The following is a 22,735-nucleotide window of genomic DNA, read 5'->3' as shown; positions in this document are numbered from 1 at the left end:
CATGTATTAAATTTCATAATGTTCCACTATGTAAAGAAACTCTTATTTTAAGTATAGACAAATATAATCTCACACTTACTTTAAATTGCCAACTTTGTTTTAAAGCCTAGGGCAATGTTAATATAGCTATCTCCTTTTCACTACCAGGGGAAAAGTATTCCATTTTACACCTGGAGCCTAGTTTAAATTACAAAATCTACCTTTAAATAGTTCTGAATCATACATAATAAGCATCTAAATATTTATGGACTACCTACAGAAACACAAGTTGAATTAACAGAAGCACATATTAAATCAAAAGTACATGCCAATACCACCAAAATGGTTTTATTATTGTCACTGACAACAAGCACAACACTGCAATTGTATCATTATTTTGTTTGGTTTCTTAAATATTACTTAAGTATGCATTAAAAATATATGTTTACATTTAAGAAATGTGACACATTAAAGAAACATCTTCTGTAAACATAATCCCTTCTTAATATATTTTCCTGTTTTGTTTCATAGATAAATAACTTAATCTACAAACTCATAAATAAAACTATCAACTCTTATGGCCTAAAAGCATATACAAATTTTGAAGGTTAACAAAAGTGTTCTCTTTAACATTTTATAAATAACAACATGCTGTATTTGCAGTGTTTATTATCAAATGACTTATCATAAGTTCTTGGTGTCTCCAAACCTGTTCTGCCAATAATAGACCTTGCAGTGCACTTGGCAAAAATGTCATTCATTTAAAAAGTCAAAATGGTCAAAGTCCTACATTTTAAAAATAGCACAGAAGGTTCTACACCAATATCACTAAGTCTTATTAAAACCATTTCAGTTTGTCTGAAAAACAAAAAATGCTACTAAAGAGCGAATGCTTGTATTATCATTTAAATGGTATCTAACAAAATCTAAAATTTAAGAAACAATAAAATCATATTAAATCCTGAAGTCTTGCCAAAAAAATTTCACTGAGATTCTGTTATAGGAACAGAATCAATATATTAAAATTTTATTTTATATCATCACTTTGATGAGTTATAGCTTTAAGGGTAAAAAAAAGGACACATAAACTGATTTTAAAAAGCCATACTTATAATTCCTGATATAGAACATTAGATTAGTTTTTGTTTAATGACTAGAAATCCTTATTTCATCAGAAAATACTAAATATCTGTTGAAACATACCTCCTATCTAGTGATTTATTAAATAACCACTCAAGATTTGTCAGGTAAGCACTTAAATTACTTTTATGTAATAAAAGTAAACAGGAATTTTGCATGTTGGCTATGTTTCATTTTATACATTATTTTTTAGGTCTTCATTTATAGGGTATAAAAACTTAAAAAAATTCTCAACTAACATTTTCATTAGATTTAAATGATTCAAACTATAAGTAATGCTAGGCTAAACACTGTCATTTCCTTTAAAATCTAAGTTTCTAAAAGTTTTATTTTTCAATCAATACAAAAATTATCTGGTTCACATTAACTGCCCAACAAACTGTTTAAAAAACTAAATATTCTTTGTTAAAGAGCAGATTACTAGAAATGTTTTCCATGCTCTTATTTTTTAAAAAACAAGATTCTGATATAATAATGAACTTAAATCAAAATTCACAAATGGTAGTGGAAATCCTGTCAACTTTCAGCCCAATACAACATAAATCCAGTTTTTATGCATAAACAATTCAAAATTAAAGTTTATAATGGAAATGTCAACAAGTCATAACTACCACACATCACTACTGATGGGTTCCACTATACTTCAACCAGGCACAGCAGATGTGCACATCTGATAGACAGACTGCTTAGAAAATTAAAGCTATCAGAGCTATAAATAAGGAATACATAAATATGAACATAACAATGCCAAAGCATTATAGCTGTTAAAAAAAAGTGAGTAAGATGTGATGTAAACACATCTGATAGTTTTCTCTGTAAGCCACTTTCCACTGATTTATAAAGCTATGGTTTTATAATTCTTATAAAAAGGAAAATTTTTCTACACTGATGCATGCAGTAATTTCATTGTACATTCTTGACTACAAAGCAATCTTCAAATCCTCCTGCAGAGCTTGACATATCTCATCAGAATTTCTCCAGAAAGTCAGCTTGTCATATTTTCAGCAGCCTAGAACAAGAAAGTAAAATTCATTATAATAAAACCATGGAAAAAGAGACACCATGGAGATAAATTTGTCAATACTGCATTGTCATTAACAAACTATTCTCCCATATAACAGAACCACTTTTATCAGGGTAATACAGTAGTTTTCATTTTTTGTTATACATCAGGATTACCTTTTGGACTTGCTAGGTTAACAGAAAACAGTTATATCATCTTAAATAATAGTTAAGAGCACATGTAAAAACATAATGCCACATGAAAAATTAACCTATAAGACTTTGTTCCAATAGACTTCATTAGTTTGTCTGTTTCCATATGTTTTATTATACTGTGAAAAGGGAATTAAGAATGAAAAAGAAACTGTGCGTGGTTGCTCACACCTGTAACTCCAGCTACTCACGAGGCTAACTCAGGAGGATCACTTGAGCCCAGGAGTTGGAAAACAGCCTGGGCAACATAGGGAGACCTTGCCCCTAAAATAAAAAATAAATACATAAAAGGAATAAAAAAGATCTTTTATGCTACAAGGTAGAGAGCACAAGAGCAAAAGATGAATAATGAACATCTGGCTAATCCTATTTCACCTATACCCCCACTACTTTCCCCGACTATTCTGAAGGAATTCTAAGACATCCTATCATTCATCAATAAATAATTGAATACATATTTCCAGAAAGACTGAAAAAACTACCACACTGTCATACCTTAAAAAAGTAATTTCTTAATGCCAGTATGAGATTGGATATAATTTTAAGTTTAATTTCAGAAATACATGTTAAACTTTTGATTCATTTACATTTCTACTTCCTAATTAAAACTTGCTTTTAGTTAGTCTAAGTCAGAGCCCTTTTGTAAAAATGCTTTAAAATACTGGGAAAACTTTACATAATGAAATCTGAAATATGGCTGAAGCTTTCTCTTTGTAGTCAATACAACCAACCTTGTTTTTCAGATGTATTTATTCTAAACTAGCCTTTCCCTCCTCCAGGTTTACTACTCTAGAGAATTAGAACACAATTTGAAAAAAATTCTATTGGTCTAAAATATTCCTTACTTCTTTTTATCCACATAGGTTCCTGTATTAGCTTTGACCACATACCCTTTAGGTATTGTTATCTCCCTAGCCCCATTCTCAGTATTACCTAATTCAAAGAAGACTTAAAAACATATATACAATTTTGCTTTTTTTGAATTAAAATAATTCAAATGCAATTTAATTTGTCTTGTCCCATTCCATTTTCATATTAATTTTAGAAGTTCTCCTCTAATATACAGACAATGAAACAAGTATTTTCACTTAAACTGAGTAAGTTTAAGTGAAATACAGCATTCATGTTATACAAATGCAGAATTTTCTATTTGAAAAGGCAGCAATAGCATCCTAGAAACATATACATAGTCACCAGATTGCTATTAAACTCCAAAAATTTGCAAGGATCAGCTCTAGAAAAAAAAATTCACTTTTAGTAGTCCTTGTCTCTTCCAAACTTTCATTTTCTGTGCAAGCATTTACGACTAGCACCAAGGAGATATTATAAAAATTCAAAGAATCATTCATAAAATACACAATTATTTTATACTGTGGGAGATACACATAAGGTAGCATATCTATTGCTCTTAAGGAACTTATCTAATTAGGAAGCCACACAGCTGGCTACTTTTACTATAAATGATTTACACAATATCAATATACAAATCTGTGAAAGTGAAAGGCAAAATAACAAAAACTTGTTACTATTTTCTACATACTTAAAGAGCAAAAGAAAAAACCTAATGTCTTAGACTAATAGTTCCTTGCAACATTTCAAGATATCCCTGATTTATATTTTAAACATTCTAAAATGGAGACAATAAGTAACATACTATTAAGCTTTAAATACTAGGAATTATGGATAAAGACAGAATGCAGCAGGAACAGTTCCTCTTTACCTTGATTTTAATACTCAAAAATAAACAAAAAATATGGGAAAAATATTCATTAGCAGTAACCACATACAGAAAGGAGAACAATGTTATGCTTGTAAAGTCAGTAAAAGGGTGGTCAAGAAAAGGCAGGTGTGGCTCAGTGCAGCTCTGAACCAACTAGCTCCCCACCCTGACCCAGTATAGCAGTTAAGAGAGAACAGACTTTAATCCAGAAAGAAGCACACTGACAGGTATTTTTCTTTTTCAATTCAGCAAAATTAAGCGCAATATTTTTATTTTTGAGAGAGCATGATATTATCTGGAATAATGTTCACCGAATATTATTACAGGTTATAATATTTGGTTATAATACAGGTGATGCTGAGTGATTTTTAAATTTCCTTCTTTATATTTTCTGATTCAAATATTTTTAAAATCATAAACAGGTGGCATTTTTATAAAAATTATACAGATTACATAAATCACTTTAAAGAAAACAAGAAAAAAATTTAGTTAATATTTCTGCTTTGCTAAAAACTTTTCAGGATCTCTTGTTTGCCTAACTTTTAATGAGATGCTAGTATAACATGGGAGAAATGCATTTTAAGAGCCTTTGTAGGCTGGTGGTAGTGGCTCACGCCTGTAATCCTAGCACTCTGGGAGGCCTAGGCGGGTGGATCGCTCAAGGTCAGGAGTTTGAAACCAGTCTGAGCAAGAGCGAGACTTTGTCTCTACTAAAAATAGACAGAAATTAATTGGCCAACTAATATATATAGAAAGAATTAGCTGGGCATGATGGTGCATGCCTGCAGTCCCAGATACTCGGAAGGCTGAGGCAGAAGGATTGCTTGAGCCCAGGAGTTTGAGGATGCTGAGAGCTAGGCTGATGCCACGGCACTCTAGCTTGGGCAACACAGTGAGATTCTGTCTCAAAACAAAAAACAAAAACAAAAAAAAGGCTCTGTATGTGTGAGAATCCATTCAATTAGTCAACACTTTTTGATTTTTGTCAATTTTAATTTTTGATTTCACCTCCTACATCTCACTATGGTCCAGTGGATACAGAATAAGCAATATGCCCAAAGCTCATAAAACTATGTTAAATAGGTATTTATAAACCTCCTATTCTAATACCTTAGGTTGTATTTTGCCCAAGAAAACACTACCAAAACACTTGTCAGTTACCTGTCTCAGTTAGGTTTGACTCTGGTTCCCTTACTGAACTCAAACTGTAGTACAATACAAAAATGTCTTCCTATTCTGCTTATTCTCTTTCAAACTCAAGCAGAATAAAACAAAAATTCTTGTAATTGTAGAAGATATGTTTTAAATAAATCTTCTTTCACTTGAATTTCAGAAGCATCCTGATGAAATACTATAATACTTCTTTTTATTAAAAGAGCTATAAGGGCCGGGCGCTGTGGCTCAAGCCTGTAATCCTAGCTCTTGGGAGGCCGAGGCGGGCGGATTGCTCAAGGTCAGGAGTTCAAAACCAGCCTGAGCAAGAGCGAGACCCGTCTCTACTAAAATAGAAAGAAATTAATTGGCCAACTGATATATATATATAAAAAATTAGCCGGGCATGGTGGCGCATGCCTGTAGTCCCAGCTACTCAGAAGGCTGAGGCAGAAGGATCTCTTGAGCCCAGGAGTTTGAGGTTGCTGTAAGCTAGGCTGACGCCACGGCACTCACTCTAGCCTGGGCAACAAAGCGAGACTCTGTCTCAAAAAAAAAAAAAAAAAAAAGAAAAAGAGCTATAAGAGAGAATACTAAGACAGGGAATGTGCCCCTGCTACAGCCCAATGACTGTTTTGCTTCTAATAACAATTTCATCCTTTCCTACTCAGATACTCCTTACATTTTATTGTAGACGAAAACTTCGTAGTTAATGAGTAAACAACTTCGAAGTAAGACAGCCCAACTTCAAATCCCAGCTCAACTACTTAACTGTATGTTTTTGGGATAAGTAAGTTAGTTACCATAAGCTTCAGTTTCCTTAGCAGTAAACCAGTAACAGTAGTACAAATTGAGTATCCCTTATCCAAAACACTTGGGACCAGAAGTGTTTCCTATTTCAGATTTTCAGGGGATTTTGGAATGTTTGCATTATACAGTCATCCCTGGGTATCCATGGGGGATTAGTTCCTGGACACCAAAGACTACAGATGTTCAAGTTCCTTATATAAAATGATGTATTTGCATATAACCTATGCACTTCTTCCCATATACTTTAAATCTGTGGTCCCCAACCCCTGGAGGTAAGCAGCAGGCGAGCGAGCAAAGCTTCATCTGTATTTATAGCCACTCCACATGGCTTGCATCACCATATAAGCTATGACTCCTGTCATATCAGCAGTGGCATTAGATTCTCAAAGGAGTGCGAACCCTACTGTAAACTGGGTATGCGAGGGTTCAAAGTTGCACGCTCCTTATGAGACTCTAATGCCTGATGATCTGAGGTGGAGCTGAGGTGGTGATGCTAGCACTGTGGAGCGGCTGCAAATACAGATTATCATTAGCCGAGAGGTTTGCCTGCACAATAAATGTAATGTGCTTGAATTATCCCTAAACCATTCCCCACCCCACTCCATGGAAAAACTGTCTTCATGAAACCAGTCCCTGGTGCCAAAAAGGTTGTGGACAACTGCTTTAAATCATCTCTAAATTACTTACAACACCTCACACAAAGTTAACGCTAATGTAAATAGTTGTCATATTGTATAGTTTAGGGGAAAATGACACGAAGAAAAAGTCTGTACAAGTTTAGTGCAGACGCAACCATCCTCAACCCTTCCCTCAAAGCTATTTTTGATCCACAGTTTTTTGAATCCATGAATGTGGAGTTCACGGATACAGAAGGCCAACTGTAATCACTGGGTGAGCATCCCTAATCAGAAAACATGGAATCCAAAATACTCCAGTGAACATTTCCTTTGAGTGTCATGCTGGCACTCAAAAAGTTTCGGATTCTGGAGCGTTTTGGATTTTCAGATTAGGAATGTTCAACCTGTAGAAGTACATAACACTGTTGTGACTACAGAGGAAATAATGCCATTACTGGACTTTAGGGAATAGGGTCTAGCACAAAGAAAGTACTAATATAAGTATTAGCTATTCTTTTTTTTTTTTTTTTTTTTTTTTTTTTTTTTTTTTTTTTTTCCGCCCCACACCCCTAGCTATTCTTATTATTCAGTTATTTTTCTTTCTGTTCTATGAAAGCCACAGGTTTAAGTTTAAAAAGAAATAGAAAACTTCAATAATTTTTATAACTCTTAAAATTTGAAACCTTACACACACCTCTGACAAAGGAGTTCACATCTGGAATAAAGGACTGCCAATCAAAAAGAAAAGAACAAACAACTCAGAAAGAAGGGCAAGTGACTTAAAAAGCTACCTCACAGAAGAAGATGGCCAAAACACATGTAAAAATGCATTAACCTTATTGGTACTCAAAGAAATACAAATAAAACTAAATGAGAAACCCATATACATCGCAGAATGACTAAAATTAAAAAGACTCACAATAATAAGCATCAGCAAAGATGTGGAGCAAAGGAAACTCATATGCTGATGGTGGAAATATAAATCAATACAACTGTTTTTGCAAAGTTTGACATTATTATCATCTATTGAAGTTAAAGATACATATAACCTAAGACCTAGCAATTTCACTTCTAGATACACACCTAACAGAAATGGTCATATACAAGAATCAAGAGATAAGTACAATACTCAAAGCAGCATTATGTGTAATAGTCCCACATTGTAAACAATCTAATATCCATTCATAGTAGAAAAGATAAATTATAGTATATTTGTACAATAAAACATATTACAGTGAAAAGAAATGCATAACAGCTACATACCACATAAATAATCTCACAGACATAATGTTAAATGAAAGAACTCAGGAAAAAGATAGTGTTATAAGAATGCATTTATATTGAGTTTAATAATTTTACAAAATTAAACTACAGTGTTTAGAGGTCCACGTTTCGTTAGTAATACCACTAAAACAGAGTCTATCATAGAAGTCAGGACAGTAGTTACTAGAGGTGAGAAGAGGTGGGAGAGGGGTTGGTGACTGGGGTAGGAGCACAGGGGGTTTCTTTGGTGCTGGCAGTGATAGCTGCATGGAGATTTTATGATATATTTTTGCTCTGTAAATATTTTTTGTTTACCCTTTTGTGTTAGATTTAATAATCAAAAGATTTCAAAAAGCACACAACCTAAAACATTGGAGCTTACTGGAAAGTAACTTAAATCTGAAAGACAGGTCATTTATATGTTTTATATAGTTCTGTTTTCTCAGAGATAAGAAAAAAGATAAGTCACTTTGTCATTGGGCAAGTTTTAAGATAGACTAATTTAAAGTTTCAGTACTTAGGGTGAGACAGTGCTATATAAACATGAAAATAAAATCATGAGATTTTTAAATCAGAGAGTATGTGCAAGGAAGACAGGGAACAGCATACTTTTTCTGTTGCCAGTCTCAGCAATTAAAAGGTGGTTAATTTAAACTTTGTAAAAAGGTGGCCTTCTGGGCGCATGACGGCATCAGCAGCCCCCTGGTCTCTCAATCACTCTTGGATTCATTCTTCCCTTTTTTTGAAGTATACCACATGGTCACAGCTCTATCAGCCAATTTCCTGCCTACAGAATTCCAGTAATCTGACAGCCTTCATTTCGTCTTGTCTCACGCAGTCCCATCCAGCAGTGTTTGTGCTGAGATGGCTGACGGGGTCTATCACACAGCTAATTTCCTCACAAGCCACCCACACTCTTGGCCCCATCTCCAGAACATGCTATTCAGATAGGCTAGGAATTTTCCAAATCATCAAGTGCTAGTTCCTTCCTAAACTGCTCATTCCTCTTAAATTTTATAACAAGCAGCAATGAGAAATCAGGCTGTCCACTTTCCACACTCTGCTTGGAAATTTCCTCAGCTAAATATTGAAGTTCATTACTTACATATTCTATTTTTCTTCCAATAGTAGAACACAATTTGGCCAAGTTGTCACTTTATAACAAGAATCACCTTTCCTCTAGTGTTCAATAAATGTTCCTCATTTCCGTTTGAGATGTCACCAGAAGCATTTTTAATGTTCTTACATAAAGAAACATTCTGTCCCTAACGTATATGTATCTCAGAAATAAGAAAGCTTTCTCTACAGCTATCCTCTGAGCCCTCACCAGAACTGCCTTTAACATTCACAGTTCTACCAACAGTCTCTTCAAGGGCAATCTAGTGTTTTTCTATAAAGCACCTTAAAATTTCCAGTCTCTATCCATTATCCAATTCCAAAGCCACTTCTACATTTTTAAGTATTTGTTACAGCAGCACCCCACTTCCCAGTCCTAAAATCTGTATCAGATTTCTAGGGCTGCCATAACAAAGTAATACAAACTAGGTGGCTTAAAACAATAAAAAATTTATTCTTTCACAGTTCTGGAGATCAGAAATCCAAAATAAATATGTCAGCTGGGCCATGCTCTCTGAAGGCTCCACAGGAGGATCCTTACTTGCTGCTTCCCAGCTTCTGGTGGCTGCTGACAATACTTGACTTTCCTTGACTTACAGACACGTCACTCCAATTTCTGCCTGTATTGTTACATGGCAGTCTCCCTTCTGTGCCTTTGTCTTCACATGTATGTATCTTCTCTTTGTATCTGTGTTCAAATTTCCCTTGTCATATAAAGACACCGACCATTGGGTTAGGATCTACCCTAATCCAGTTATGACCTCATAACTTGAGGATATCTGCAAAGACATTATTTCCAACTATGGTCATATTCATCACCACCAGGGTTAGCACTTGAATGTATCTCTTTCACGGTGGACACAATTTACTCACCATATAGAAAATTCTAAAAACAGAGACTTCTGAGAAAAGATAACATTGTCTGTGATGACAGTAATATTTGTGATCTGAACATATGTTATTAAGCTCCTAGTTTTCAGAATTTCTCCTGATGGTGTCGGAAGTAGTTTAACCTTCTTTAACTAAGATCTTTCCTATAACTTCATCATGAATCATTTTCTAAACAAAAGTATCTTTATTTACAATGAACTAATAGGAATCTCTAACCTTTAGCGCTTCAGTAGCCTTGCGAAGCTCCTTAATAACCGATGATAAAGCTTCTGGGTTAATTCCTTGTTCACAAAGCCGTACACAAATAGACAAAGTTTCCATATCTAAGCCAGTATTCAAAATTCTGGAAATCTCAAGCAGAACTGAAAAAAGATAAAGAAAACTTAAAAAAAAAAAGCTTACAGCATTTAAAAATATACACATAGTACTTTTGTTTTTAATTTATATATTACTACACAATAACAAGGAATTGGCATAGCATTCCAGGAATTGGCAATCAGCATGTAATACTGTCTAGCCTTTACTTAGATTCAGAAACTTTAAACTTACAACCTCCCTTCACATAACTGCCTTTTATATCTTAGTGCATATTTTACCATTCATTCAATATCTAATAATTTATCCATCACAATCAGGATTATCCTAAACACTTCCCTATTTTTTTAGTATTGGTTTACAATACAATTAGTTGCATAACATTCCATTTTATGGACACACCATCCTTTATGTAACTACTCTACTATTGTAAGAGTTACGGCTGGGCATGGTGGCTCACACCTCTGATCCCCATACTTTGGGAGGCCTAGGCAAGAGGATCACTTGAGGCCAGGAGTTCGAGACCCTTCGGGTCTCATCTCTAACAGAGAGACCTCGTCTCTACAAAAATAAGAAAAATTAGCTGGGGGTGGTGGCATGCACCTTTAGTCTTACTGTGTTTCCATGAAAATAAGACAGGGTCTTATATTTATTTTTCCTCAAGAAGACACCCTAGGGCTTATTTTCAGGGGATGTGTTATTTTTCTTAAGTACAGTACAACAATCTACATTTATTCAAATATAGTTAAGTCCTCTTCTTCTGGATCATCATCATGACTCTCCAAACCCCGAATTCCATCCTGAATTTCTTGCGACTCTATTTCCTTCAGAACTATTGGCCCCAATCTCTCGAGTGGAGCAACAGAGCTCTCGTAGGGCAGATGAGAAGGGCTGCTTGTCTTCTTTACTGCTCCGCGACAAAATGCATGGGTAGTGCAGATACACTGCGTAGCCACACTCATCACTAGGTCTTATTTCCTGGGTAGGGCTTATATTGCGCAAATGCTTAGAAATCCTGCTAGGGTTTATTTTATGGGTAGGTCTTATTTTCGGGGAAACACAGTAGTTACTGGGGAAGGCAGGAGGATTGCTTGAACCCAGGAATTCGGGGTTATGGTGAGACTAGATGACAGAGCAAGACACTGTCTCAAAAATAACCCAAAACCAAACAAAAAAAAAAGAGTGAGGTTGTGCTCATGTTTTCCCCATTAAAGTAATATTGTGATAAAGTAACTGTACATACCTAATTTTATTTCATTAAGATAAATTTCTAGAACTGCTCTGTCAGTAATATATATATTTAAGGGTTTAAGAGCGTTTAGAAATTTTCTAACAACTTGACAGCGTAATCATATGTCTGTTGAATCTTATAATAAAAATGAAAGCTTGTATTTTAACTTCAATTTTATGATACTGCATTTTATTGTAGTTTATGGAAGTATCTATCTTTAACAAGAGAAGCACCAACATAGAGAACCTAGGTTTCCAAAGTGATTTTCCAGATGTAAATACATCGGTTTCGTTCAACTTTATTTTATAGTTGTTGTTTCTCAGAGTGTTCAGAATTTTTTAAGTCAACTGTCAACATGTTATCTGTTGTTTCCTATATCATTTTCCCTCGGCATTATGGAATAACTTATAAAGTTATTCCCTATACAAAGATTCTATCACCAGTATTCTCTTCTAGCACTTGAAACTTTATTCCCTCCCCCTTATAATTATTTAAGTATTTAATTATCTGAAGTTTGGATGAAAGATAGCATCTCACTTTTCCTCCCAGTTGCCCCAATAAGCCCAAATAAGCCAGTTACCCCAATACAATTTATTGAATGACCTATCCTCAACTGAGATGCCACCTTTATCACACAGTAAATTCTCATATGCCTACAGATTTGTTGCATGTCTACCTTGAGTTAGAGCCACAATTTTAATTACTAATTTTATATTGCATGTAGTAGATTAAAGATTCCTTTATCATTTCTCATTTATTTAAAATCCTTTTATTCTCTGGGTGAACTTAAAATTTTTTTCATCAATTCCAAAAACAAATTCCATTTGGATTCTAATCTGAACTACATGAAAACTATTATTTTGGGAAGAATGGACAAGTTAACAATATTTAGTCACCCATTAATTTAAGCCTATGTCCTTTTGAAAACTTTTATAGTATTCATGATATTCATGAGATGAGCCCTTCTCACTTTTTCATACCAGATATCTATTTTTATCTCTAGAAGTTCAATTTGAGTCTTTAGAAATGTATGTCTTCCATGCCTCTACTAAATTTTTTCAATATATGAAGTACAATTCTAATGCCCCAGTCTGCTAATTCTAACATTTGTGCCATTTGGGGATTTATTTTGATTGAATTTTTCTCCTCATCAAGGGTCATATCTTCCTGTTCTACATACCTGTTAGTTTTTAATTGGATGTCAGGTATTGTGAATTATACTTTGTTAAGCACTGGATATTTTTCTGTTTCTATAAATATTCTGGAAATTTGTAATGAGATAGTTACCTGGAAACCCATCTGATTCTTCTAGGTCTTGCTTTTTAGATTTGTTAGGCAGGACCACAGTCCTGTTTAGTGTAGGGCAAATTGTTCCCCACACTGTGGAGGCAAGACTCCTCTGAGTATTCTACCCAATGATTCATGAATTATGAAGTTTTCTACTCTACCTGGTAGTTATAAGGCACTATCCTCAGCCCTGTGTGAACATAATGTACTGTTGCCCCTAACCCTTTTGGATGGTTCTTTCCCCAGCTTATTGAGTACTTTCCTCACACGTGTGCTAATCAAGGTTCTGCATATTCAAGGGGGATTCTTCTACAGATCTCCAGAGTTCTCTGTGCTGCTCTCCTCTCAGGTACTTGGTCCTGCAAACTCTACCTGCCTCAGTCTCCCTGGTTTCTTAAGCTCCTTCTGCTCATCTTAGAGTGAATTCTAGGTTCCACCTGGGTTTCCCTCTCGGTTCCCCCTGCTGTCCTGAAGCCTGGAAATTCTCTGAAGGCAGTGAGCTAGGACAACCACAGGATGGCTTCATTTGTTTCCTGTCTCTCAAGGATCATTGTCCTTTAATGTCTGATGTCCAGTGTCTTGAAACCACTGTTACATATGTTTTATCTAGGTTTTGTGGTTATTTCAAGCAGGAAAGTAAACCTAGTCCCTGTTACTCTACTTTGGCCAGAAGCTGACAGCTCTTCCCATTTTCATTTCTTCAGTTTTGATATTTCAACTTATTAATACTTTGCTCTTCAGCTGTATATAGCTTGTTATTCACATTACCTGCTGAATTTATTTCAATAACTATTTTAAGATTTCTAATTTCTCCCATAATCACTTATTCTTGTTTTATAACTAAATGCTTGTTTATAACCACTTCTTATTTCATGGCTGTTGTTCCTGCCTTTACTTAAGGCTTTTTTTTTAAGGCTATACTCTTAAACTGTTTTTGAGATTGCTCTATTATCTCTATTTCTTGAAGTAGCAAAGACAGTGGTTAGGAGTATGACTGCTAAAGCCAGACTAACTGGGTTCAAATTCTACCTTTACTACTTACTTACAAGGCAAGTTAATCTCTCTATGCCTTTATTTCATCATTCTATAAAATGGGGATAACAATACTTATTTTATAGGACTGGAGTGAGGATTAAAGGATACACTTAGAATGCTGCTTGGCATAAGGGAGTGCTCAATAAAAAAGTTAGCTGTTACTACTACTTTTTCTTTCCCTCTTTTTTCATTTTCCACATTAGTTGTTTATGTTTTTCATCTACCTTAGGTGAGCTGTGATTCTTGGCTGAAAACTCATCTTCCATACATTTCTTTTGGGTATCCTGGATTGGTGACATGTTCTTGGATAGGAAGCCTTACTCTGGCCTCAGCCCTCTGGATCAGGCCTTGTAGAAGCATCTTGGCTCTAGACCCAGAAAACACATGCATGGTACTTCTCAATCCCTGGCTGTGGCAGATGGCATATTTCTGAGCCCCAGCGTCACTCAGACAGGGCAGCATGCTTGGTCAGGTTTTACTCCCAACACCCTGCTGTGGTTCCCATCTGCTCCTTTCTTTGGGGGAAACCTCTTTCTAATCAATGGAGACCTTGCTTTCTTGTTTTTGAACATGGCTATCCTGATAATTTTATTATTTCCTATCATTTTTATATACTCGCAGCAGAGTTTCAGCAAGTACTCAATTTACCATAGTGAATATTCATTTTCTTTGCCTTTTATTTTTGATTGTTTTCATAAATGGATTCAACTTCACACCTACATTTTTAAGTGGTTACTGTTGACATACTGGAAACTTATATACTTTTATTTTCTAACCAACCAACTAATGAATTCTACTAAAGCCTCTAACAGTTTTTCATTTTTCTTCTCTCTCTCCAGTAAATAAACCCCCCAATACAAATGCTATGCTTATTCCTGACTTCATGCCTTTGTTCGTGCTTTTTTCCTTTCTTTTCTCTTCCCTTCCCATAACTCTATGCTGTTTTTCGGGTCCATCTCAGTTCTAGTACTACTTCCTTTAAGATTTCTTTTAAAATTGGCACTGACCTTTAATTCCCATCTTCATAAAGTGTCTGTAATCAATAACTATTTCCTTAGTGCCTACTGTATGTTTGGTACAGGTTAGGTCGAGTATTCCTAATCCCAAAATCTCAACTTCAAAATGCCCCCAAAATCTGAAATTTTCTGAGTACCAATATGACGCCACAAGTGGAAAATTCCACACCAGACCTTGAGTGATGGGTCAAAATCAAAACGCAAGTGCACAACACATGTTTATTCAGTGTCCCTGAGGGAAAAATGCAATTTCCTCCAGGCTATGTGTATAAGGCATATATAAAACATAAATGAATTTCATGTTTAGATGTAGGTACCATCCTCAAGATATCTCATTATGTAAAGACAACATTTTAAAATTCTAAAAAAAATCTGAAATCCAAAACATTGGTCTTAAGCATTTAAGAAAAGGGATAGTCAACCTGTAGCTAACTGTATTTTGTGCCTGTTATGATACTGCTGGAAATACAGTTGTGAACAAAGATGATATGGTCCTGGTCCTCAAAGACATTACAGTCTAGGAAGAAAGATAGATATTAAAATAATAACTGAGTCCAGTTATGATAAAGAATAAGAAATAAATAAGAATGACATACTTTTGAAACAAATTACGAGGGCATCTTATCAAGTTTAGAAGGACATAGTATTTTAGCAAAGACTTGTCTGAAGAGGTGACAAGTAAGTTTAGATGTCAAAGGTGAGTGGAAATCAACCAGACTAATGCACAGTTAGGAGGAAGGGTGAAGAGTGAGAACAAAAACCCAATTTGTGTAACGATTCCTATTCTGGAGGAAACTTGGTAAATCCATAGACTTGAATAGGTAGGGTGAAAGCAATGTAACAAAGAGGGTGAATGGGTATAAAATATGAGATAAGGGAGACATATAAATTTTCTATGGGCCTACTGAAGATTTTAGAACTATGCGAAGCTATTGGAAGATACAAAATGGAAGAGTAACAAGATCAGACTGGCATTTTAAAAACTTTGGCAGAATATGGGAAGAATCTTAAAAATGGGCAGAGCACATGTGGTGAGGAAGTCCACTTACATTATTGCAGTCATGGGTGGCATGGACAGGAGAGATTTAGACAAATGGTCAAAACTGAAACGAGTGAAAAACTGAAAGGGTTTAGTGAAGAACAGGAAGTAGGGGAGGTAAGAGTAAGCAAAACTCACTCCCAGGTTTCTTTCTCAAATGAGCAACTGTATTGATGGTGGTAGCCTTGTAGTGCTAGTTAAACAGTCAATACACTATGGACTCTTAACTCCTTTCTCTATAAGGTGTTTCTTAAGCTCACAACCTGACATACAAAGTAGTACTACAATGAAGCCTCTGGTAAGAAATAATTGTCATACTTAAAATTAGAGGTATAGGGAAAATTTTACAATATAAATAAAAATTAAAGTATGATGTTATCAATAGAGAGTATCTAAAATTTCAAAAAGTTGAAAAGCGAAGGAGACAATTAACTACACTGGAGGAGACAGGGTAGTTGAAAGGCCTACTTTGAGAATATAGGAAGAGAATGTTGAGGATCTAAGGATGTCAGTAGAGCAGTACTCCCCAACCCTTTTGGCACCAGGGACCCATTTTTACCGAAAACAATTTTTCCACGGAAGATGGGGAGCGAGGGGAGCTCAGGCAGGGATGCAAGCAATGGGGTGTAATACAGATAAAGTCTCCCCACTGCTGACCTCCTGCTGTGCTAATAGGCCACAGCCCTGGGGTTGGGGACTGCAGCAATAGAGGATCTCATGCAGTAGTCATTATACAAAATCAGGCTGAGATAGATCAGGTTCCTTTCAGAGTGAGCTATGCAGATAAACTACAAAGTTCACCTGCTTTCTCCCATATCTTTAACAAAATCCTTTCATTTCATAATTAAAATGCAAATGTCACAGCTGAGTTCTGAGGCTCATATTTTGAAGGAGGGCAGACAAATGCTGCCATTGAAGGGAGAAATGGGACTCAAAGTTTTGAAAACTTAACAAAAAAAAAGTTTTGAAAACTTCACACCAGCTCTCATGGACTTAAATACAGTGAAATACCATACATCAACTGCTATTCTACAAAAATCTCTTCATTTTTCCATATTCTCACTATCGGGACACAGAAACCAATACCCCAGAATATGATGCTTTGCTCATACTGAATGGAAAAAGAAGGCTCAAGGACTGACAACCACCTCCCTACACACAGTCTCTTCCAAAAAAAGCATAGGATGAAGTTGTTCTCTGAAGCTTCCTAATCTGCCTGAAATGTGGAACTACCAAAGAAAACAATTACCTCTGGTCCTTTCCCTGAGTTTTCATTAACTGAACCCGTATCACAGGAAGGAAGACTAAATTCTGTCAACAGGCCTGGAAAGACTTTTGTCACAAACCATTGTCCACTCTGCAGGCTCAATAGACTTTGTCCCAGACTACTGTATGTTCTTCAAAGCCATTGAATTCTCCCTAGTATTTATTTATTGCCCCTCAACACAATTCCAGTTTACCAGTTTTACCAGGTTCAAACTCCCATTATTTCTATAACCTCAAGATGGTGCAGAAGCTTCTGCACCCCAATAGGGAGTTGGGTCTTCATTCTGAAGTGTTCTCTGTGTCACATAAAACTATGACTAAATAAATCTGCATGCCTCTTCTCCAATTAAGCTGCCTTTTATGAGGTGATTTTTCAGCAAAACTTTTGAGGGCTAAGGGAGAGCTTTCCCTTCACCCTCCTGGTACACATTCTATAACAGGAGTCCTCAAACTACCGCCCATGGGCCACATGCAGGTGTTTTTGCCCATTTGTTTTTTTACTTCAAAATAAGATATGTGCAGTGTGCATAGGAATTTGTTCATAGTTTTTTTTAAACTATAGTCCGGCCCTCCAACGGTCTGAGGGACAGTGAACTGGCCCCCTGTTTAAAAAGTTTGAGGACCCCTGTTCTATAATCTTCATTTTACATTTTGAGTTCTCTCAGGAAATATCTTGATGCTGCAACCAAAACTATCAGTTGTCATTTGTACATTAGTAGTTCCATTAGAGGTAAAATGTGAGTTTGCTATTTAAATGGAATCCTAGGGCCATATAAATAAGGAACCTAAGTACAGCTAATATAAGAAAACCAGCAGAAATTCTTTATTGACTTCCAAGGAATGATAAAAGATAGCAACGTTACATAAATGTCTATGTATATAAATCCACTTACAAAACAAAACTAATAAACTGTGATACACCAAGAGGGATGGAAAAATAGGCTGTATATGGTATAAAGGGCAAAATTCACAATCAGCAAGGTAGACACTGGATAAAAAAATTACATGCAAAGGCTCTTATAAGTAATTCTTTGAAAAAGAAAGCAGCAGCCACTGTAGAAAAAGCCAGAAGCCTTTATCAGAACCACCCTTATGGAGGTGCTATGCAAGAAGCAGAGCCCATGAAATGAAGGAGGCATAGACACAGCAAGAAGGCTGCACTACCTAGTGAGGATTCCATAGGATTATCTTTTACAAAGATGGAAGTTGATGTGATATCCCCTGGAAAATGTCCAGACAGACTGCAAACAGCAATATTTAACATCTATCAAACATTTATATATAGGTGGAGGTGAGAAAAATAGAGACAAAGAAAGAAGTGCACAAGTGAAATGACATGTCATGTAATACAAAAAATAACTGATCACCTTTGATATGCCTTTACTTGGTTGTCCTATTTAAATATTCATAACAACCCTAAAAGATGGAGTTTTATTTACAAAAAAGAAAGAAACAGGCTCCAAGATGTTTAAGTAACTAGCTTGTCCAAGCTCACCACAGGAGTATAAAGTGCAGAGCCAACATCAGAGGGTAGAGAGAGAGGGTAACTGCAAGGCACTTATTTCATCTTATACTACACTTGTGTAGGCTTTCCACCCGCGTGCCCCAGGGCGTCAAAATAGGCAACACCCACAGCACCCGGACACTGGCGTCACCCACTTCAAGGCAAAACTGCGGTAATTCTGATGAAGGGGCAATTTGTTCATTCGCTGGATATTTAAAAAGTGCCCACCAAAGTGCCGAGGGCAAGGGACAAAGCGGTGATCAAACACACACGGCCCATGTCCACACTGGGCTTCAGGTCTTGAGGCTTCCGAAGCGCTCGGCCGGGCTGTGCGCGGGGACCGGGTGGTGCCGCGCGGGGTCGCGGCCGCGCGACGGAGGGGGCGCGGCACTCGGTGTCCGGCACCGGACGGAGCGCGCTCCCGGCTGACGTCGGGGACGGAACGCCGTGCGCGCGACAAACTACGCAGGAGCAAATGGACAACTCTCAAAGGATGGGTTCGTCAGCCGTCCTAAGATCTTAGAAGATGCCGTTTGGGGCTGGAAGGGGACCTCGAGTCCTCCCTGGGCTCCCCCCGCCTGCGGCCTCGGCTCTGGGGAGCGCGGGCAAGGTAAAGGGAGAGCAACGGGCACTCACCGTCCATGGTCTCCCTCACCGCATTCATGTTCGCCGCCGTCGTCGCCGCCCCGGCGCCGCCACTGTTCGCCATGGCGGAGGCCGAGGGAGGCGGGAGAAGGGCCTGACCCGGAACTGGAGCGCCTTCCTTTCTCCTGGGCGCTCACACCGCGCGTCCCGCTCACGCCGGCAGGCTCCGCCCCTCGCGCTCGCCGCCGGCGTGCGGCTGCGTTGATTTGAATTTGGAGCCTCGTTTCTCTGCGCGGAATGTGGAGCGAGGAGTTGCCATTCGAATTTCCTACGCGGCCTCCGGGCGATTGGCCGGTTCGCGGACAGCGGCGCGGCGCGATTGGCCAGGCGCGCACAAGCCCCGTGCGCTGGTTGGCCTGAGCCAGCGCGGAAGCGGGGAGTTAAAGAGTCTGTGCCTGTCGTGGGGTCTGGCTCGGCCCCCGGGAGCACCCTGGAGCCGGTGTTGGGGGCTTCCTTTTTAAATACGCAGGTAGGTGCGGTCTTTGTAGTCCCTGGCCTTTCCTCCTGTCTCGAATCGGAAAGCTCACTTTTCCTAGCTCTGCACCTGCCTGCCCACTCGCCCACGGTGAGTGGGAACAGCGAGGGAGTAGGTGCGGAAGAGAGGGTCGCCCAGGAGGAGCGATCGCGTAGGGTTGGGGGCGACACCTCCTCTGCTCTTCACCCGACCGAGCCAGCTGCACTTCAGGCATTCAGTAGTAGAGTCGTCTTTCTCTCTCTCTCTCTCTCTCCCTCTTGGTTGCAGCCGCCTTTGATTGGTTGCAGTCTCGCTTTCTGTCCTGGGGAGGGGGACTGCGGGGGGTCTTGGCGAAAGGCAGATGTTTGAGGAAAGGCTCCCAGAGACGGTTAATTTCCTAGCCCCTGTCAGTCATACTTCTCTGGCTAGGACCAGTGGGCAAGAAGGGCACAAGTGTCGTGTGATCTTATCTCCTTGCTACAAAGAATTGTTTAATTGCAACTATAGTTTGTTAGGGAAATTGCTGGGGTATCCGAAGGATGTTCATAGTGTTTAGAGATTTGAGGTAATGAATAAAAAACCATAGATGTAAGTCCTGAAATTGAAAAGGGATTTAGTAGTCTCAAAGGCAAGTCTGAACTCATTCATATTTGGTTGACTGTTAACTTGTAAGCCACTACTCTGAACTTGTTAATTCTTCTGCACAGTTATAGCACTAATACCTCTGTAGCTTTCAAGGCTATTTGGAGGATCGCTAGAACTTTGTAGTTTTAACAAGCATTCTTCTGATTTCTTTTTAGCCTTCTCTCTAGGCTATGGGAGATGTCAAAGAATCAAAAATGCAAATAACACCGGAAACTCCAGGAAGGATCCCTGTTTTAAATCCTTTTGAAAGTCCTAGTGATTATTCTAATCTTCATGAACAAACTCTTGCCAGCCCTTCGGTTTTTAAATCAACAAAATTACCAGTAAGTTAATCTTGACTAGTGTTTACCACTAATTTTAAATGTACATAATTACAAATAATTTTAAATGTGAACTTATTTTTTTTTTTACAAGGTAAAGGGGAAATACATCATGGAGGATATATAGTTGCAATGTGCTTTTTTAATTATAGTGTCCATGATAGTCTCATGGTTGGGCTAATAATAAGTTAGCTAGAAGATTTTTTTTTTAAGTTAGCATTTGTTTTTGTTGTTTTTTTTTTTTTTAATTCAAGAGATAACATATGTTATCCAGCTCCTGAAGTTGTAGGAGCTGGATACTATGGTTGATGATATATCTAATAATATTATAAAAGAAGCTGTATTATCTAATTATTCTCATTTTAACAAACATTGAGTGTTGCTGTGTATTAGATATGATGCTAAGCACTGGGGTTACACTGAGCACAAATTAGGATCATTAGGCACAAATCCTCAAGGAGCTTATACTCTAATGTAAGGGTCAGCAAACTTATTCTGTCAGGGGCCAGACAATAAATATTTAGGCTTTTCTGATCATTTGATGGCTGTCACAATTAGTCACTTCTGCCTCATATCATAAAAGCAGCCATAGGCAATGTGTGAACAAATAAATGTGGCTATGTTCCAGTAAAGCTTTATTTATGGACACTGAAATTTGAATTTCATATAATTTTCAGGTGTCAAGAAATATTAATATTTTGGGGTTTTTTTTCAACCATTTAAGAATGTCAAAACCATTCTTAGCTTGCCTTCTTTTAAAAGAAGGCAACCCCTATTTAATGGGGTAGACACAAGTAAATGAGCAGTTTCAGAACAATGTGATATGTGCGATGATTAGCACAATGGTGATATGAAAGGTAAGTGCTCTTTAGAGATTAGGAAGGCTTTATCACTTTAGCTTATTTTTACTGTTACTTGCTATACTGGAGAAGTTCTTTTGATGTCTGATGTTTCACATTACCTAGAACAACTGCAAACTTGGTGGCTGTTTTCTGCTACCTTTTCATATCAGCTTGGACGATGAACAGGTATGCATTAAAAGAAAGTTGAGCAGTGTTGCAGTTTATATTGAATCATTAATCTGACCTTATGATTTTTTAAATGAATCATATTAAAATTTAATTATCTTTTAGTCTTAATAAAAATAAACAATGGATTGACTATAACTTAATCCTCAAAGTTAGAATGTATGGCATCTTGAGTTTTTAGGCCTGAACTTGTCTAAAATAAACTGCTAGTTACAGATTAAGATTTGGATAAGCTTTTGGTTCATTTGAATAGTTTAATAAATATGAATAGTTCATATTTGTTTTAAGGATCAACTTTTTATGAGCTTTTGCAGCCATTTCCGTAGTTAGGACTTTGTTTAATTTCAGTTTATTCTTAGTGAAAGTAAAGACCTTTTGATAACTCTAAGATAGAGTTTTACTTTTACATGGGCATAGTGCATCATTGAAGAGTGTCAATTGTGGAAGTTTTATACCTATACCTTTATTACTCTGTTGTGATTTTTCTAGTATTATGTGATTTTTTAAAATTACCAAGTAGAAGATTTTTTTAAAGGAGATACGTACAGTCAAGTCAGTTCATTTAGGGTGATTTTATCACCATATGCCATTTAATTTAGTGGTAAAATCAAATTTTAAAATATAAGCTTTAAAATATTGTAACCATTCACATTATTTTTGAAGGCGACAATGGTTGGCATTTTAATGAACTATTTTAGTCTGCTTTTACTTATAAACTCGCTTTCTTTTGTTAAGACTCCAGGGAAATTTAGATGGTCTATCGATCAACTAGCTGTAATAAATCCTGTAGAAATAGATCCAGAAGATATTCATCGTCAAGCTTTATACTTAAGTCATTCTCGGTAAGTTTTCCTTTCTTGCACTTACGTGTAATAACACTGTCAAGTGAAGAAACAGGAAATTCTAAATGTTGAATATTTTTATAATGTAAAGATATCAGAGAAAATATTTTGATTCAGATTTTTCCCATCTAAATGCATGAATTCAAAGGACTATATCCAGAAAGATTTTCTTGCTAATGGTTCCAAATCTGGATATAAATCCTTT

The 22,735-nt window shown here is 36.9% G+C and overlaps 2 protein-coding genes across 5 annotated transcripts in view; one reads left to right on the top strand and one right to left on the bottom strand.

The window, feature by feature from the left end:
• Positions 1–303: 303 nt before the first annotated feature.
• Positions 304–19,585, bottom strand: MZT1 (mitotic spindle organizing protein 1). 3 transcript variants are annotated; one of them, XM_076009382.1, is made up of 4 exons: positions 19,233–19,489; positions 10,120–10,265; positions 2,506–2,598; positions 304–2,128 (listed from the first exon to the last, which is right to left on the bottom strand). In XM_076009382.1, exons 1-3 carry the CDS (start codon positions 19,303–19,305, stop codon positions 2,530–2,532), a joined length of 288 nt encoding a protein of 95 aa, XP_075865497.1. In that variant the 5' UTR covers positions 19,306–19,489; the 3' UTR covers positions 304–2,128; positions 2,506–2,529. The 3 variants fall into 3 exon arrangements, 2 of the variants coding, with proteins under 2 accessions (XP_075865497.1, XP_075865498.1); XM_076009383.1 differs by lacking the exon at positions 2,506–2,598 and having other exon boundaries at positions 19,233–19,461; XR_012922434.1 differs by lacking the exons at positions 2,506–2,598; positions 10,120–10,265 and having other exon boundaries at positions 19,233–19,585.
• Positions 19,574–22,735, top strand: part of BORA (BORA aurora kinase A activator) — a 30,378-nt gene continuing 27,216 nt past the window's right edge. Inside the window, exons 1-4 of one of the 2 annotated variants that reach the window (XM_076009381.1) lie at positions 19,574–19,710; positions 20,496–20,663; positions 21,626–21,688; positions 22,424–22,530. In XM_076009381.1, coding sequence (XP_075865496.1) covers positions 20,511–20,663; positions 21,626–21,688; positions 22,424–22,530 — 323 coding nt within the window. In that variant the 5' untranslated portion in view covers positions 19,574–19,710; positions 20,496–20,510. The remainder of the gene's footprint in view (positions 19,711–20,495; positions 20,664–21,625; positions 21,689–22,423; positions 22,531–22,735) is intronic. The other variant, XM_012774111.3, reaches the window with a different exon arrangement.

The sequence above is a fragment of the Microcebus murinus genome, chromosome 13 (assembly GCF_040939455.1).
Source record: "Microcebus murinus isolate Inina chromosome 13, M.murinus_Inina_mat1.0, whole genome shotgun sequence".
NCBI classification, from domain to species: domain Eukaryota; kingdom Metazoa; phylum Chordata; class Mammalia; order Primates; family Cheirogaleidae; genus Microcebus; species Microcebus murinus.
This window is presented reverse-complemented; position numbering and strand designations above follow the sequence as displayed.

Bases quoted from the DNA above. Each gene is read 5' to 3' on its own strand.
- MZT1 (XM_076009382.1), bottom strand. From the start codon at position 19,305: ATGGCGAACAGTGGCGGCGCCGGGGCGGCGACGACGGCGGCGAACATG. The intron at 10,266-19,232 runs GTGAGTGCCCGT...ATCTTTTTTCAG, and splicing joins GGTGAGGGAGACCATGGACG to TTCTGCTTGAGATTTCCAGA. The intron at 2,599-10,119 runs GTTAGAGATTCC...TTTTTATTTTAG, and splicing joins AGGCTACTGAAGCGCTAAAG to GGGCAAGGTCTCCCTATGTT.